General features: G+C 42.2%; 1 protein-coding gene across 1 annotated transcript; it reads left to right on the forward strand.

Moving 5' to 3' along the window:
* The first annotated feature begins 3,488 nt into the window (after window positions 1-3,488).
* Window positions 3,489-14,930, forward strand: NOL11 (nucleolar protein 11). The gene is made up of 18 exons (XM_009094574.3): window positions 3,489-3,648; window positions 4,662-4,775; window positions 6,083-6,139; window positions 6,708-6,853; window positions 7,115-7,172; window positions 7,697-7,835; window positions 8,234-8,443; window positions 8,742-8,818; window positions 9,518-9,641; window positions 10,314-10,417; window positions 10,668-10,742; window positions 11,511-11,695; window positions 11,939-12,064; window positions 12,223-12,438; window positions 12,917-12,995; window positions 13,839-13,931; window positions 14,229-14,336; window positions 14,637-14,930. Exons 1-18 carry the CDS (start codon window positions 3,499-3,501, stop codon window positions 14,748-14,750), a joined length of 2,175 nt encoding a protein of 724 aa, XP_009092822.2. The 5' UTR covers window positions 3,489-3,498; the 3' UTR covers window positions 14,751-14,930.
* Window positions 14,931-15,064: the final 134 nt, after the last annotated feature.

Raw genomic sequence — 15,064 nt, forward strand, 5'->3', positions numbered from 1 at the left:
GGCTCATACAGAAATAGTTCAGGTCTGCTCCACCTGAAAGTCTGTTTCAATGGCTTTTTAATTTGTTCAAGACAAATTTGCTCAGTTCAGTGTCCTGGTGCTCACATGTCACTGTTTCTATTCACATTTTGGAATCTGGGTTTGACACAGGTTATTGAACCACACAGTTCCATCTTTACTCATGTTTAACTAATTGATTTCCAATACATTGATCATGGTATTAAGTAGGTTTGGGGACAAGTCATTTGTGAAAATCATTGAACAGGACAGATTTGAACGTCTGCCTGGCAGAGGTGTAGGAGAGAGACAGGGATCCTGGAGTGTCAGAGTGACAGGACTCTCCCTGCTGTGCCCATCTTTGGTGTCCCCACACTGGATCCACCACTGGCAGGGTCAGGAGCAGCCACTCTGCCTGTGCTGCTGTCCAGTCAAGGCCAATTACAAGATCTGTAGCGTGTCCCTGCTTTGGATAAGAATACCCCAGGTTTTCACTGCTTGTGGAAGTGCCCAGTGCTGAGCTCTGCCTTGTTTTCCCAGCAGTCATCACCCATCTGGTCAATGACAGGATCTTTAAATGCCTTTTTCTGTTTGGTTGGCTGCTATTTAGGGTAAGATGGCTTTTTCTAGAATATTCCCAGCAGGCACACAAAATGAAATGAGAAAGAAGGTCTGAGTATTTCAGTGTAACACCTTGAGGAGAAGGGATTTTTTTCAGTGCTGATTTTCTCCTTTCTGTTGTGTTTTCAGACATGTTTATTAGGATTAAAATAGAGAGTTTTGCAGGTGTTCCTCACTTTGTTTGCAAAAATAAACGCTGTGATAATTTATTGGTGCAGCCTCAGAGCTTGGTGAACACAGCCTGTGTTCCTCTTCTCTGCCACAGTGACAAGAATCCCGTGATGCAGCCCTGCTAGGACTTGGCAAGGAATTTTTTATCAAGGAGAATACAGTTCAGAGCAAAAACTGTGATGAGTTTGTTGAGGTTTCGATGAAAACCTCCAGGCTTTGCTTGTACTTTTGTGTATTTTGGATGGAATAATCATTACAAAACAACTGGCAGTTCAGTGCAGCTTCAGAAGGGTCAGTCTCCTAAAAAATCCAAAAGAGAGGGACCCACAAAAGTTGTTCCTGAAACATGTACTTAGCGGGATTTCTTATGAATGTAATGGTTAATTTTGTAAAGGACTTGATAAATACTATGGAAAGAAACTATTTGACCTTGTTCTTTGGCTTTTTCGATTATTCTGGAAGGTGACTTTGTGACATCTAGTAGCCAATTTGCATTAATTGCTGCTGTAGAGACTTTGAAACTGAAATATTTGTTCCTTGAATTTCAGTTTGTAACAAGACCGCTATACTTTGCTAAAACTGCTTTGAAGCTTGCTGCACTATAACTTCAAAACAATGTGTTATCCTTTGAAATAAGCCAAATGTATATGCTTTTCATGAATTAGTGAGTGCAGTAAGAGAGAATTCAGAATCTTGTCAATAGGAGATTTTCTGTTGCCATTGTTTGGACTTGGTTTTCTATGTGTAAGTTAAAATTGCTGAATAAGTCTAACAATGTTTTGCTTTAAATGAACAGCATGGTCATTGAGTTATGATCTCCTGTAGTTTCGTGGTGTCACTAAAGCAGGTTTTATTGGTTTCTTTCATTTCTGTGATAATTCCACGTGATTCTGTTATGTCCACTAATTAATTTCTCTTATTTAGAGCATTGATGGCAACATCAGGCAATGCATCACCACCATCAAAGAAGGACCAAGTCTTGATTTGCTCTGCACGTTCAATAGTGCAAGGCTCAGCAGGAGAATTTGACTGTCATTTTTCTCATATCACTTAGTTTCTGGTTTTTTCCAAGTTATTTATTATTTTTAATATTGTATTTTTCGTTGCATTTGTTGTAAATAAACTGCCAACAATTATTCTTTACAACGGTGGCTATTTTCTCTTGTAGGCAGAAACTTCCTCATTAACAAGTAACATTGACATTTCTACCCCATCTCTGCATGTCACTTCCTCAAAACTAAATGGCACAAAGAATTAACTTTGTGAGGAAAATTTAAAGCCCTTACAGCCTCTCCTGGATTCTGTTGTGCCCCAGCTCTGTAATGGTTTTACCGGGCAGGTGTCCCATCGGTCTGGCATTAGCCCATTCACTTGTAAATGACCATTTGGTTGACAAGGAAGTTTTTCATTGGGGAATCTAATTCTTTATGCAGGGTTTGGCAGCTCAGTGTTGTACCAAGTAACTGGAAAAGACTGGAAAAGAGACCACTCGAATCCTCTCAGGCTTGTCTCCAAGTCAGCTAATTTGAGTCAACCCTCGCACAACGGTTCTTTATAAGCTCTTCCACAGAGACTTCCTCCATAGAAACGGAGCTTTCCCTGCTCCAGAGGAACGGCAGCGCTCATTCAGGAGGGACAAGCTTCCGGGCACCGTGGGACAGGGCAGGGGGAACAAAGAGGGGACTGGAAATACTTTAAATTGGAAATCGCACGGCTCAAAGGGGACAGAACCTGCGCAGCCCCGGGGACATCTCGGCAGCCGCTGGGTCACCGTGCTCGGCCCTGCCACAGGAGCCAGGTGTGCCCGAGCAGGTGGGGCAGGGCCCAGGCCCAGAGTGACCCCCAGTGACCCGCACTGACCTTTCACAGCTTGGGCTCCTGTTCTCGGGTAGGGCTGCACTGAAATCTGGACACGCTCAAAATCCCACACAGGAAAACACAACGCGGTGAAAACCCGATTGGGACCCTCCGGCTGCGCGGTCAGCGGGGCCGGGCTGCGCTGCCGAGGGGACAATCCCCGCCCCGGGCCGCTGCCGAGGGGACAATCCCCGCCCCGGGCCGCTGCCCTGGGGACAATCCCCCCGTGCCTCACAGGACACGCGGAGGGGCAGGGCCGCGCCCCGGGACAGCCCAAGCCCGGCGGGGCCTGCCCGCACCGTCCGCCCCCGCGGAGCCTTCACGGCCCGTCCCCGGGCACATTGGCGGGCACGTGACCGTCTCATTAACATACACGTGACCTTCATTACCAGAGACGTGACCCCGCTCATTGGCGTGCACGTGATCCATTCATTAGCGTAAATCTGAGCTCTCATTAGCATACAGCCGGCCCTGCCGTGGGAGCGAAGGGCGCTGAGCGCGGAACGCCCCGGGGACACCCGAGTGAGGGCAGTGCCCGCGGACCCGGGAACGTCCCGCCGTGGGCCGCTGTCCTGAGGGCAGCTGCTGTCCTGAGCTCTCCTGAGCTCTCACAGTACCCAGAGCCCCGAGCACATTGGGAGCGCAGGGGCTCGCTGCCCTCAGCTGCTGCCGCGCTGCGCGCTCGGGGAAGGCGAGGTCCGCCTGGGCAGCGTCGCACGAGAGAGGCGCGCGCTCCCTGTCGCGACAGCGCCGAGCCCGCCCCGACCCCGGCCAGCCCCGCCCCGCCCCGCCCCGGGTCACGCGGGGGCGCGCGCCTCGCGCCAACTCTCGCGAGAGCTGGGCCTAGCCAAGATGGCAGCGCTGTGTGAGAGCTTCACGCTGCGCGGGCCGGGCCCCGGCGGCGGCGGGAGCGGCCCCGGCCCTGGGCTGTCCCTGGAGCCGGGCCCGGGCAGCGACCTCGTGCTGCTCACCGAGCGCGGCCGGGCCGCCACGCTCTTCAAGGTACCGCGCGCGCGTGCTCGGGGGCGGCAGCGCCGGCCCGGGCAGCCCCGGCATGGGGGGTGTCCCGGGCAAGGCCGGGGCCGCGCCGTTTCCCGTATTCCCTCTCTCCCGGCTTGTTTAGTTGACTGTCACATCCACACGGTTGGGGATTGTCGTGACAGGACAAGCAGGAATGGGTGTAAGCTGACAGAGAGTAGGTTTTGATTAGATATTGGAGAGAAGTTGTTCCCTGTGAGGGTGGTGAGGCACAGGGTGCCCAGAGCAGCTGTGGCTACCCCTGGATCCTTGGCAGTGTCCAAGGCCAGGTTGGAGAGGGCTTGGAGCACCCTGGGACAATGGACGGTGTCCCTGAACATGGCAGGGAGTGGGACTTGGTGATCTAAAGTCCCTTCCAACCCAAATCATTCCATAATCTAAGTGGGCTGATGATCCAACCTCCTTTGGATTGTTTATTCCCACTGCCAAGACCATATGTGACAACATAGCTGTGTTGTAAAAACACCCAGTGTACTCCTGAGGGAAGAGAGGGGCTCCTGCCCTCACCTGTAAATCACACAGAACAGGAGTTCAGACTGCAAAATCCACTGCCCTTGGTCTCAATAACTCATTTTGAAACAGGAAGAGAAAAAACCCAAGTCTGTGTGTGATTGTATTAGTCAGCAAAAATAAATAACACTAGTGATAAAATGAATATTTGCTCTTTGAAAAAGCCATGCCTTGTACTTGTGCTTCATATCGTAAACCCTTTAGACTTTTACAGGTCAAAGTTATTTCTTACATCTAAAGAAATCTCATTAATGTAGAGTTCTTTCCTGTTATTCTGAAATTGTTGGTGTTAGAGGTGGGAACAGTAATGCTCAAGAGGAATTTCTGAGTAAAGCAGTTTCCATATTTTAATATTCTAATTCAGGTCAGATGTGGCTGCCTCACATTTCCTTTCTGTCATGAGAGAAGTCCCCAGAGTGTTACACATGTTACATTTGAATTGCATTGTCTTTGTTCTGACTCTGTAGATTTCGGATCAGAAGCCCCTGGGCTGTTGGTCGGTTAAACACGGGCAGATTCTCACCTGTCCTGTCGTGTGCAACTTTGAAACCCACGAGTACATTGCAGTTCATGATGACAAGGTGAGAGCCTCATCCTTCTAGGGAGGGAAAAAGGAGTTGGTGGGTCCTCCTGGGAGAGTGTAGGTAGGAAAAAATCAGCAGTGTGACATTTCTGGTTGAATGTGTGGGGAGCTCTCAGCACTGGTGACATGTACAGGTACCAATTGTGGGTTTCTCTGGGTCTGGATTGAAGGCACTTGAGGCAGTAGTTCATGTTCAGACTCAAGTGTTTATTGTGTCTTATCAGTAAAACAGTCTCACTGCTGTGAGTTCAGCAGCCTTTCATTAGAAGGCACAAAATGGCCAACAATCTCTTGTTCCAAGGTCTTTTAAGACTAAACTATCCAATTAAGAGCTGACACCTGGATTATTTTCCCTTTTAACCCAATAACTGATCCCACAGAGCTCCCAATGCACACTTTCCTGCCCAATTACAAAATGCCACCCAAACCCTTGGAGAAGGAGGAAGAAGAAGCGTGAAGAAGCAGCCCAGGACAACACCCTGTGCCCTCCATCTTGCTTCCATCCACAACACACTAAAATCGCCAAACCCTCAATTTCTCACCAAGTGACACACCTACACTGCTCTCTATAATCTATTGCACACTTTAGTGGGTTCCAGTCTATCTTGAAGTCTGGGAAACTTTCTCCATGAATGAGGGTCAAAGTCAGTGCTGCCCTGGGGGTCAGGGCACCCCAGAGCAGACAGAGAAATATTCCCAGGGCCCTGGGTTTGCACAGTGACATGAGCAGCTTCTGTGCTAAACACCATGGTCTGGTGGCCCTTAGACACAGGAGATGCTCAGTGCCTGCTGCATGCACTCCCTAAGGATGAGTTACTTCTGTTGCAGCCTGGGTGACATGTACAGCTGCATGGTGGTGGTACTGGAATGGTTTCAATAGTTCACACCCCCATCCTTGTTTTCCTGCTCTTGTTTCACAGTTAAAAGTTTCTCTTGTGTTTCTGTAGCATTTGCTTAGATCATGCTGAGCCTTTGGCTTTTCATTGTTAATGAAATATCACTGCTGGCCTTGCATTGCTTGTGAAAACCAGACCATCTGGATCTCACCTCTCTCCATCACTCTTACCTACTTTAATTCAGAGTTCTGCTGTATCTTTTATTTATTCGCTCCTGTCCTTTCTTTCAAGCTCAGGACTTCTGAACTTGGTTTCTATTCCTGCTGTTTCTGCTCCCCCCGGGGCAGTTCCCACTCAGGTTGCTCTGAATGCTCCCTGTTTGTTTTCCTCCTGTTGCAGTTGCTGGTATTTTGAGTGCTGAGAAGGCTGCGTGTTACTGTTTTACCTAAAAATGATGCTTCCCTTAAAGGTTTTAAGAATATGGAAGAATGAAGACATGAACTTGGACAAAGCCTTTAAAGCAACAGTAAGTGTCCTTCAGGTGTTCTCTTCTATGTGTTTTGGATCCTAGTGGAGGGAAAAACTGCTCCAGTTTTCATAGTATTGGCCATATTCCATTTTAGCTTAACTTGTGCTTCGTGATGTTGCAAAGAATCCACTTGCACTGACTTTATCATCAGAATATTTCTCCTAAAGTGATTTTTATGCCAAGGTCAGCATTTCTGAAGACTTTCTAAAGATGATGAATTGTGTTCAGTTACAGATCTTCATGTTCTGCTGGTTGATGTGTTAAACATCACTTTGTGTCTTGCTCTAGAGCAGTTGCGTGACCTCCTGACCCTGTCACGTATTTTCTGATGTGATTCAGGAATGTGATGCTCATCAGGACATTTTCCTGGCTTTTTTTTTGTAGTGATTTGCATTATATGTGGCATTTCAGCAAATCAGCAACATTCAGATCTACATTATCAAGAATCTTAAAGCTTCATAATTTTTCTGTTCAAAGTATATTGGCAAAAGTGAGAATAATGAACAAAGCACTCAGTTTTCAAGGTAGTGTAGCAGAGAAGAGAGATTTGTTTTTGTTCTTGCAGCTCTCAGCGGATGTGTACAGGATCCACTCCCTGCCCCAGGGTGGGGCCCTGGTGCTGTTCAGGGGAGGGGCTGTTCGGACCCTGGATGTGCTCCTGGAGGCTCCTCAGCAGGAGATTGAGAACCTCATCTCAGCTGAGGCCATCAGGTCAGTGGGGCCACTTTGTGGGGGTTCTTGCTCGGGGGAAATGACTGGGACTGTGAAAGTTGTTCCCTCTTTTGAGGAGATGGGGGACAATCAAAGACCAAGATCAAGGAGTTGGGTGTTTTCTTCCAACACTTGATTTTTAAAATCCTAGAGTTATTTATAGAGATTTCTTAAAAACTAGAAGGTGTCTAGTGTACAGTGATATGACTTTCTACATGAACCTAGAATTTGGAAGATGTTCATCCAGCTTTCTGGTTTTAGGTGGAGTGGAGCTTTTATGGAAGGCCAACAACCTGTCTTAATTTTCACTACTGAGAAAGTGAGTTAAATACTTTTTATTTAAAAATCTCTCCTAGTAGAAGACCTGAGTGCTTTTTTCAAAATCCATCACTGGTTTCATTTGATTGTAAGTGCTTTTAGTAGAATCATTATCCTGATTTAATCAACACAGCAGTTAAATGGAAATTGTGTTGCATTCAGGGCTGAGAAGCTGGGCTCTCAGAGCTGCAGAGAACAATTAATAATATGAGGTTCAGTAGACATTGTGTGACTCTTCATTGCTGTTTGTGAAGATCTATTGAATAGGATGTTTGTTTTTAAAAAAGGAATTATACCTGAATCTGTCTTGATGCAAATGCTTCTTCCTGAAAATCCATTTGTTGTATCAAGTAAGAATTTTCTTTACTTGTTAGACTACTCCAAATAATTCTGCATGTCCTATAGAAAACACAATTTCCTAATTTTGCACAACATCCAAAGTTAAGCAGTACTGATATCTGAATTTCTGTTATATCTTCTTTGTGCAAATTAAGGGAAAATTTTCTTTTCTTTTTTTTATTTTAGGATAGGAATTTTTTTGTCTATGTACAGAAGCCTAAGCTGTGTAGTCTACACAAATACAAGCTTGAACAACAGGGATCAGCCAAGCCTCTGTGTTTCACAGCACACATCACAAACCAAACTGTCACACTTCTCTGTTTGTGTAAGTTCTATTTGTTCATGGGTTGTGATAATGAAGCAAAGAATTGTATGAAAGGACAGAAAATGTTCATTTTTATGAAATGCTGTTTAATATTTTTAGGATTTTTTTAACTCTCTAAAGCAGCTACAATTAGTAATGAAAGATTCCTGATACTTTAATGGTTTCAACTGTTCCTACCTGTGATCACTTGTACCCTGCAGATCTCACTGCACCTTTATTGCTGTACTTTTATTTTGCTTTGGATTATAATAAGTCCTTTAAATATCCTGCATTAATTCTTCTTTCAGCATTCACTGGATATTGGGTTTTTTTGGATGTTCTTTTGCCATATCGTATCAAACAGGGTTTTTCCACAAAAAAAATTTGTAAAAGAGTGCTTGTTATTTTTCTTTTGACAGATTCCAATAACTCTGTGTACCAGGTTCTAATACCTCTACAGCAAAATACTGAAGAAGAAGAGGAAAAAGAAGAAGAAATTTTGTCCAAGTCACTACTTCTAAACCTTTCAGTATCTGGAGCTGTTCTGAAAGGATCATCTTTAGTTGTCCTGGACAAAGACCACATTGCAGTGTTGGGCAGTCTGCCTGAACCTGGGAAAAAGCCCAAAGGTAGCTTGAAAAATCATTTTAAGATACTGTAAGGTCTAAAATGTCCTTGGGCAAAGCACTGGGTGTGAAAACTGTGCTGTCCCTCTTGTCCCAGCCTCTGGTTTAAAGCTCTTCACTGGAAAACCAACATTTCTTTGGATTGAGATATAACCTGGGTGATGTAATTCCTAATGCTCAATCCTGGCTGAGCTGCTTTGAAACAGTTATTTCTGTTTCTTGCAGTGTTTGTAACTGAAAGTAGCAAAGGCAAGTGCAGTGCTCATGTTGCTTTTTGGTCTTTTACTGTTACTTCCCTCAGAGTGCCTGACCATATGGAATACAAAATTTCAGACGTTGCAAACCTCCAAGGAGCTGCCCCTGGGGACCAGTGGCCAGGTAAAGCTCAGCCATGGCTTTGGGGTCCTTGGGCTTTGTGCTTTTGGCAGCAGGGAAGGGACTGCGGGCTGCAGAGCTCTGCTGCTGCTGGAGGAGCAGTAATTGCAACTTCTGCTGAGCAGCTGATGAGCACTTTCTGTCAGAATATTCATTGGGAGAGTGGTGGCCTGTAGGAATTTCTGTGATCATTTAGTACTTTGTAATTTCTCATGATTGTTTGGTGTGAAAAAAATCACTGAACACGAAACCCAGCAGTGTCTGTTCTGTTCAGGCAATTTGCAGTTGAAGGCCTAAATGATTCTATGAACACCTGAGCAGCACTTCCAGCTATTCAAGAGTCAAATAGGTGAAATGACACCTAAGGAATAAATGCACTAGGGAACCAGAACAGCTGACTGCTTTTGTCTTAAAATTGCACAACAGGAAACTTTAAAAATGAAATTTTCAGAGGACCTAATGCTCTGGAGAAGCCTCTATATTTTAGGAGATCCCTGGAAAAATACTCAGCATTTGTAATTTCTGTATTTAAAATCAGCAGGTGTAATGAAGGTTTGCTAACAAATGTTAAACCTGCCACAAATAACTTAAAATGCTCTGATCACTGACTTCCAGTTGAAGCTTACAGTAAGGAGTTGCACATCAGTGCAGGAACTCACTTTTCTGCTTATCTCATTTATGATACATTTTAATATTTTGCAGTTGTGGTGTTATGAGGAAAAATTTTTTCTGATTCATGGGAAAGTGCTGACTGTAATTATGTACAAGTGTGAAACATCATCCTTGGCAGCTGCTGTAGGAAAGCTCAAGGACAGTCAAACCCTTGGTAAGATTTTTTTTTTTTACAATTACAGTGAAAAGATCTTGTAAAAGGAAGATGTCTGAAATTGTATAAAAATTATTTTAACACAGTCCTATAAAATTTATTAATTGAATGTAAACAGCTTGAAGCAACTTCACACTGTGCTGTGTTCCTGGTTGCTAAATTTACTGGTGCTGGGAACACCAAAGCACACAAATGTCTGAATTTATTGTGGCTTCACTTAACCTGGGTTGTCATTCAGATACTGGAATTACTGAGAACACTGGAATGCTGGTGATGAATACTGAGAACAAAGTGAAGTGCTGTTTCCTAAAAAGTATTTTCAAAGAGTTTGTGGTCAGATAGGGCAATGTAAAACCTTAGTTTGTGAACTTCAGTTTAAAATTCTACTGTCATAGTGGTTTTAAACACTGCAGTAGTAAAATATTGCAAGTAATGCTCAGGATAAATTGTGTAATAACTTCTCTTGCTCCCAGAGGCAAAATGGAGGAAGAGTGTAAAAAAAGTCATAAAATTACCCACTGCTGAAATAAAACTGGCAACTTTCTTGGCATAAAGTCACTTGCATTATAGTTTAGAAAGTATCTATTAGCATAAGAAGTCGATGCAATATTCATACTTCAATAAATGTGCTGTAAGTGTTATCTTCATGTAGTTTCATTTGTGTGTTCCCAGATGTGTCCTCATTTGTGAACTGGAATACCCTGGAAGATGAAGAGCTGGTGGTTTCCTTTCAGTCCCAGGAGTCTGTAGCTCTGAAAGCAGAGTCCAGAATGAGTGTAAGTTAGCATTAGGGTCCTTTGAGGTTGTTATTTGTCTTGTCTCTTCCCCATGCTGCTACTCTTAGGTGTTGCAGCAGAAAGAAATTCCACTTTATCTGTTACTGATTGTTTCTAACTCAGTTTCTGGAATTCGAGTTAGTAATTAAGTCTGGACAGCAAGTTGACACATGAAGTGTCTTTTTATTTTGCTTGAAATCCTTAAATATTTTGGAGCTGAATAATAACTCTGTGTTTTTCTTCACCACAGTTAAGATCAAATAGGAGCACTGTTGCTGGACAGTCAGGGCCCTTATCAGTTGGGCAGCTCTTACTAAGGCTCAAAGTAAGTAACCCAAATATCCTCAAGTAGTGTTTAGACACTCTCAGAATATTTTAGATGTCTCTTAAGCTGTTACCTCTTTCCATGTCCTCTTGCACATATCAGGCTGACCAAGCTGCCTTGAACAGGTGAGATGAAGGATATTGTTATTATCATTATTGTGCAAGAACAGCATTTGGGCATGATGAAATTAAGTTTTGTCATAGGAGTGTGTGTTATAACAGCTGAGTTCTGGAAACTTGCACAAATTTATTCATTTTTAATTACAGTCTCTTACAGTAAATAAGGGAGGAGATTTCATCTGAACTTTGCTTGTTTGGGTTCTTATTTATGGCCTTAATTTTGTTGAAGGCATTTTGGCCTTCAGGAAGTCAGAGGAATTGTCAGGAATTCCACTGTAAATTCAGCAATCAGCTCTTTAGTTCCTTTCTAGAACTTGCTGCAAATGCTGTGATAGGTCACACAGGAAGGGAAGCTTATCTACAGTTCACCTGTGGCTGGACACCTTGGGATTGTCACTGATGTAACAGATTATTAATGAGCAGTTACTGCTTGCCTGAGTTCAGAGTGAGGAATCTCCTCATTTAGCTCCTTCATGCTTGAGAGAATCTATCCAATCAAAACAGAGTGGTGAGGGATTTCTGTAAATTGTTGTAACTTGAATTCCAAAATAGATCTGCTTCTACTTAATGCCAGCTTCTAATTAATGCCAGGGTAGTTGTCAAACATGTGCCATGTACTTCTGAGTTGCACAGCATTTGTCTTTTCCAGGATTCTTCTAATTATGTGGTGGAAACTGAATTGAAAAAACTGATGGCAAAAGCACCGACCCCAGATCTGCAAGCCACCATTGGCTGTGTGGTCACTGCCCTTACAGACAGATGTAAAAGAAATCCAAAGTTCTACCCTCAAAATTTACTGCAGGAGATCGTTGAAACTCGTGACTTGTCCTACAGGTAGTGACTCTGCATTTTTTAAAGTGTAAGGATAGTCTTTAAAATTAAAAAAAAAGTAGAAATAAAGTTCTTTATAAGCTGCTCTTGAATTATCAGAATTTAGTACCAAAGATGTTTATTTTCTGATGAAGTTGGTGTTTTACATAGAATTCCATCTGGGGAGGAAGATTAGTACTACTACCTTAGTCACCAGTGTAGTTCTCAGTGTGGATTGTGCAACCTATTAATTTCACATTCTTATAGTTTATGTCCAGATTTAATGGCTGTTGCTTTGGAGCAGAAAGACCTGCATCTCTTACAAATGTGCCTAGAACGGTTTCCAGATATTCCTGAAGAAATTACTTATGCTTGCCTGAAAGCGTTTTTAAGGTAATTCAAAATCAGCCCTTCCTTTTTTTCTTCACCAAATCTTAGTCTGGTTTTGTTTTCATAATAAGCTTCATAGAGTTCATTATATGTATTGATGGCATTGCTGATTTTAAAGCTAATAATTAAAAGTGTTAAATGTCTGAAATTTTCATCTACAGCGTGAGTGAAGACCATCTTAAAAGTGTAGATGTAAATCTAGATTCTGCCATCTGTTACGTTGATGTTGAACTCAACGATATGGAAGTCAAGACTGAAATTCTAGAGAATGGTTTCAGTGAAGAGATGGACCAGGACATGTGTGATACCAAAATCCCACAGGAAAGCCGGAGTGTTGGTGAATCCTGCCCTGTTGGGCTTCAGAAGGCAGCACTGCTGTATCCTCTGCGTGGTGAAGGGCAGGCAGAGCTTTGCTCGTGCTCTGCATGTTTGCATTTGCTATTGCCAAAAGGCACCATCCTCTGTGATTGCTTAGAGTTTCTGAGTTCTCATAAGAGCTGTTCCTACTCAGTAGAAAAACTGTTGAAAATCTAAATTTAGAATGTATCTACACCAATTTAAACTTAGTTTTATTACACTTTTGCAATAATTTTTCTCTACTTCAGAACAAAGGGATCAGTGCTTTGGATATTTGCCTGTTGAAACACATCAGGGAGTTACACTCTTGTAGTGGACAGAGCTGTTCAAGTTAAATCTATTGTAATGGTTCAGTTGCTGTAGATATTTCATGATAGAAATGAGATTGAAATAGAACTTCTCTCAAAAACCTGGAGAAATATTTTCTTTAGAATTCACTCTGGTTTGAAGAAACTGGTCTTTTTCTTGCAATGTTATTTCCTTAATGGCACTACACAGAAATGCTGTTCTCCATTCAGCTTACACTGAAACATTTCTTTTGCCTCACCTGAAAAACCTTCCAGCACAACAAGCTGTTGTAAGTATTTTAACATTAAAAAATGTAAAAACACTTATTATTTCATGGTGAAGGAAAGGGAAAAGATTTTTTTTCTTTTGTATATGAGAAATTCACTATTCTTTCAGGAGTCTGAATAACAAACCAATGCAGGAAAATGAAATTAGGATGCCTATAAGATTTAATATTAAGGAATATCACATTTTTCCATATACTTACATAATTTTCTTGATCTTTCTAGTCCTTGGTTATTTTAGAAGATGTAAGAAACTCTCTTATGACCCAGCATACCTGGAAAACGTTCATATTCTGTTAGCAAGTAGTAATACCTTCCTTTGATTTAGATGTTTTTTAAGAAAGGAAAAAGACACAGTAATTTAGTCAGTCCTATCAGAAACAGAAGTTTAGAAAATGAGGAAAAAACCTCTGTATAATCCCAAATGTAATATAAATCTAGATCACCTCAGTCTAGGAGAAAACCTACCAAACTCCCCTGTTTCTCAAAATCTGAAATATAACTTCAAGAACTGGGTGTACCTGAGCATATGTGTGATTTTCCAGTGATTTTAGAAAAACCCCACACATCACAACAAAGCTGATCTCAGCTCTGACACATCTCCTGGAACAGTGATCACCCCTGAATGTAATTTACACTGAATATTGCTGAGAATTTTCAAACATATGGATGGTGTAAGAGAACCATAAAACTTATTTTTAATGTGTAGTATACAGGCATCTACATTGCATTTAACAGCAAAAAATAGAATTTAAAAAATCCTTATGAATATTACCATGTGCAGGACAAAACCCCTTGGTCTATTGAATGTTTGTCCTTTACAAATGTTCTGACTTTTCTGCTTTCAGCTATTTCTCAGGTATTTATATTACCTGTATGTGAAATGCAGTGAAAAAGTTAACACCACTCTTCCTGGAATACGCTCTCCCACAATAAATCAGGTGAGCAGCTCATTCTGTGAGCTGTGCTTCCTTCTGTTTCTGGGGTGTGTAACTGGGAGAAGTTGGGAATACCTACAATCAACTGACATCTGCATTCGTTCTACAAAGAACCTGTGTGAAGTCAGATGTAACACTTTAACTATCAAAACACAAATATACCTAAAAATATGCCTGAACATATGAACACATGCATTTTGCACCAGCAGTTAATGTTTCAGAGTTCAGCTTTTAAAGGCAAATATATGTGTGTTATTTCCAGACTGGAAATTGTAAGTGTACTTTTTTGTTTCTCTTCAGATCATGGATTGGATGTGCCTGTTGCTCGATGCTCAGTTCACTGTCATGGTAATGCTTCCAGAAGCAAAGGACTTGCTTTCAAACCTGCATAAGTTTGTGAGAGCCCAAGTAAGTTGCATCTTCTGGATAATTCTTTGATTTTCAGTTGGATTCAGAATATGGATGTTGAGAACAGGGAAAGACAGACAACAACAAATTAGATAGTGAATCAGATAATGTCTGTGCTCTTCTGTGTGCTTCTTCCTGAGCATGAATTGCAGTTGCCTCTGTCTCATTTGGATTTCAAAAGCTGCTTTATTTGGTTTAAATATCTTAAGCTGTGCACAGCCACAGATAGTTCCACAATATGATGATGTATGAAAAGAATTAAAGTGTGTTTTACTATAAATGTTTCCATTTTCTTTTCAGGTACGGTTCTACTCAGAACTCAACAAGATTGAAGGAAGTTTGCGGGAATTACAAAGACTGAACCACCTGAGAGAATCTCAGACCTATTCCATTGAAGTGCTGGAAATCATTTGAATTTGAAGCTCATTAACACATTTATTTTGTATTGATTCCTTTTATGACAAGGATATATTAGCACTCCATATTGGGGCTGTCAAAAGTTGTTTTCTACATAGGAGGAGCCTGGTTACTCTGTAGCTACATGGGAGTTGTAAGTTTGAGCCTTGTGTATTAAAATCTCTCTTTTTGACTGGATGAGAAGCTGGATGTTTGCTTATATTTTCATGTAGAATTTTGATACATGATCATGAGAACTTCCTAGAATACCACACGATGGTTGTGGCAGAAGTGCTGAGGGCATAACTCGCTGTCTTGGGCTCTGTAACTTG

Source organism: Serinus canaria, chromosome 18, assembly GCF_022539315.1.
Source record: "Serinus canaria isolate serCan28SL12 chromosome 18, serCan2020, whole genome shotgun sequence".
In the NCBI taxonomy this organism is placed as follows: Eukaryota; Metazoa; Chordata; class Aves; order Passeriformes; family Fringillidae; genus Serinus; species Serinus canaria.

What these genes read in the sequence shown, in the direction of transcription:
- NOL11 (XM_009094574.3), top strand. Translation starts at nt 3,499, where the DNA reads ATGGCAGCGCTGTGTGAGAGCTTCACGCTGCGCGGGCCGGGCCCCGGC. An exon ending in ACAAAGCCTTTAAAGCAACA is followed by an intron (nt 6,140 to 6,707) that starts GTAAGTGTCCTT and finishes TTGTTCTTGCAG; the next exon opens with CTCTCAGCGGATGTGTACAG. An exon ending in ACCTGGGAAAAAGCCCAAAG is followed by an intron (nt 8,444 to 8,741) that starts GTAGCTTGAAAA and finishes TACTTCCCTCAG; the next exon opens with AGTGCCTGACCATATGGAAT.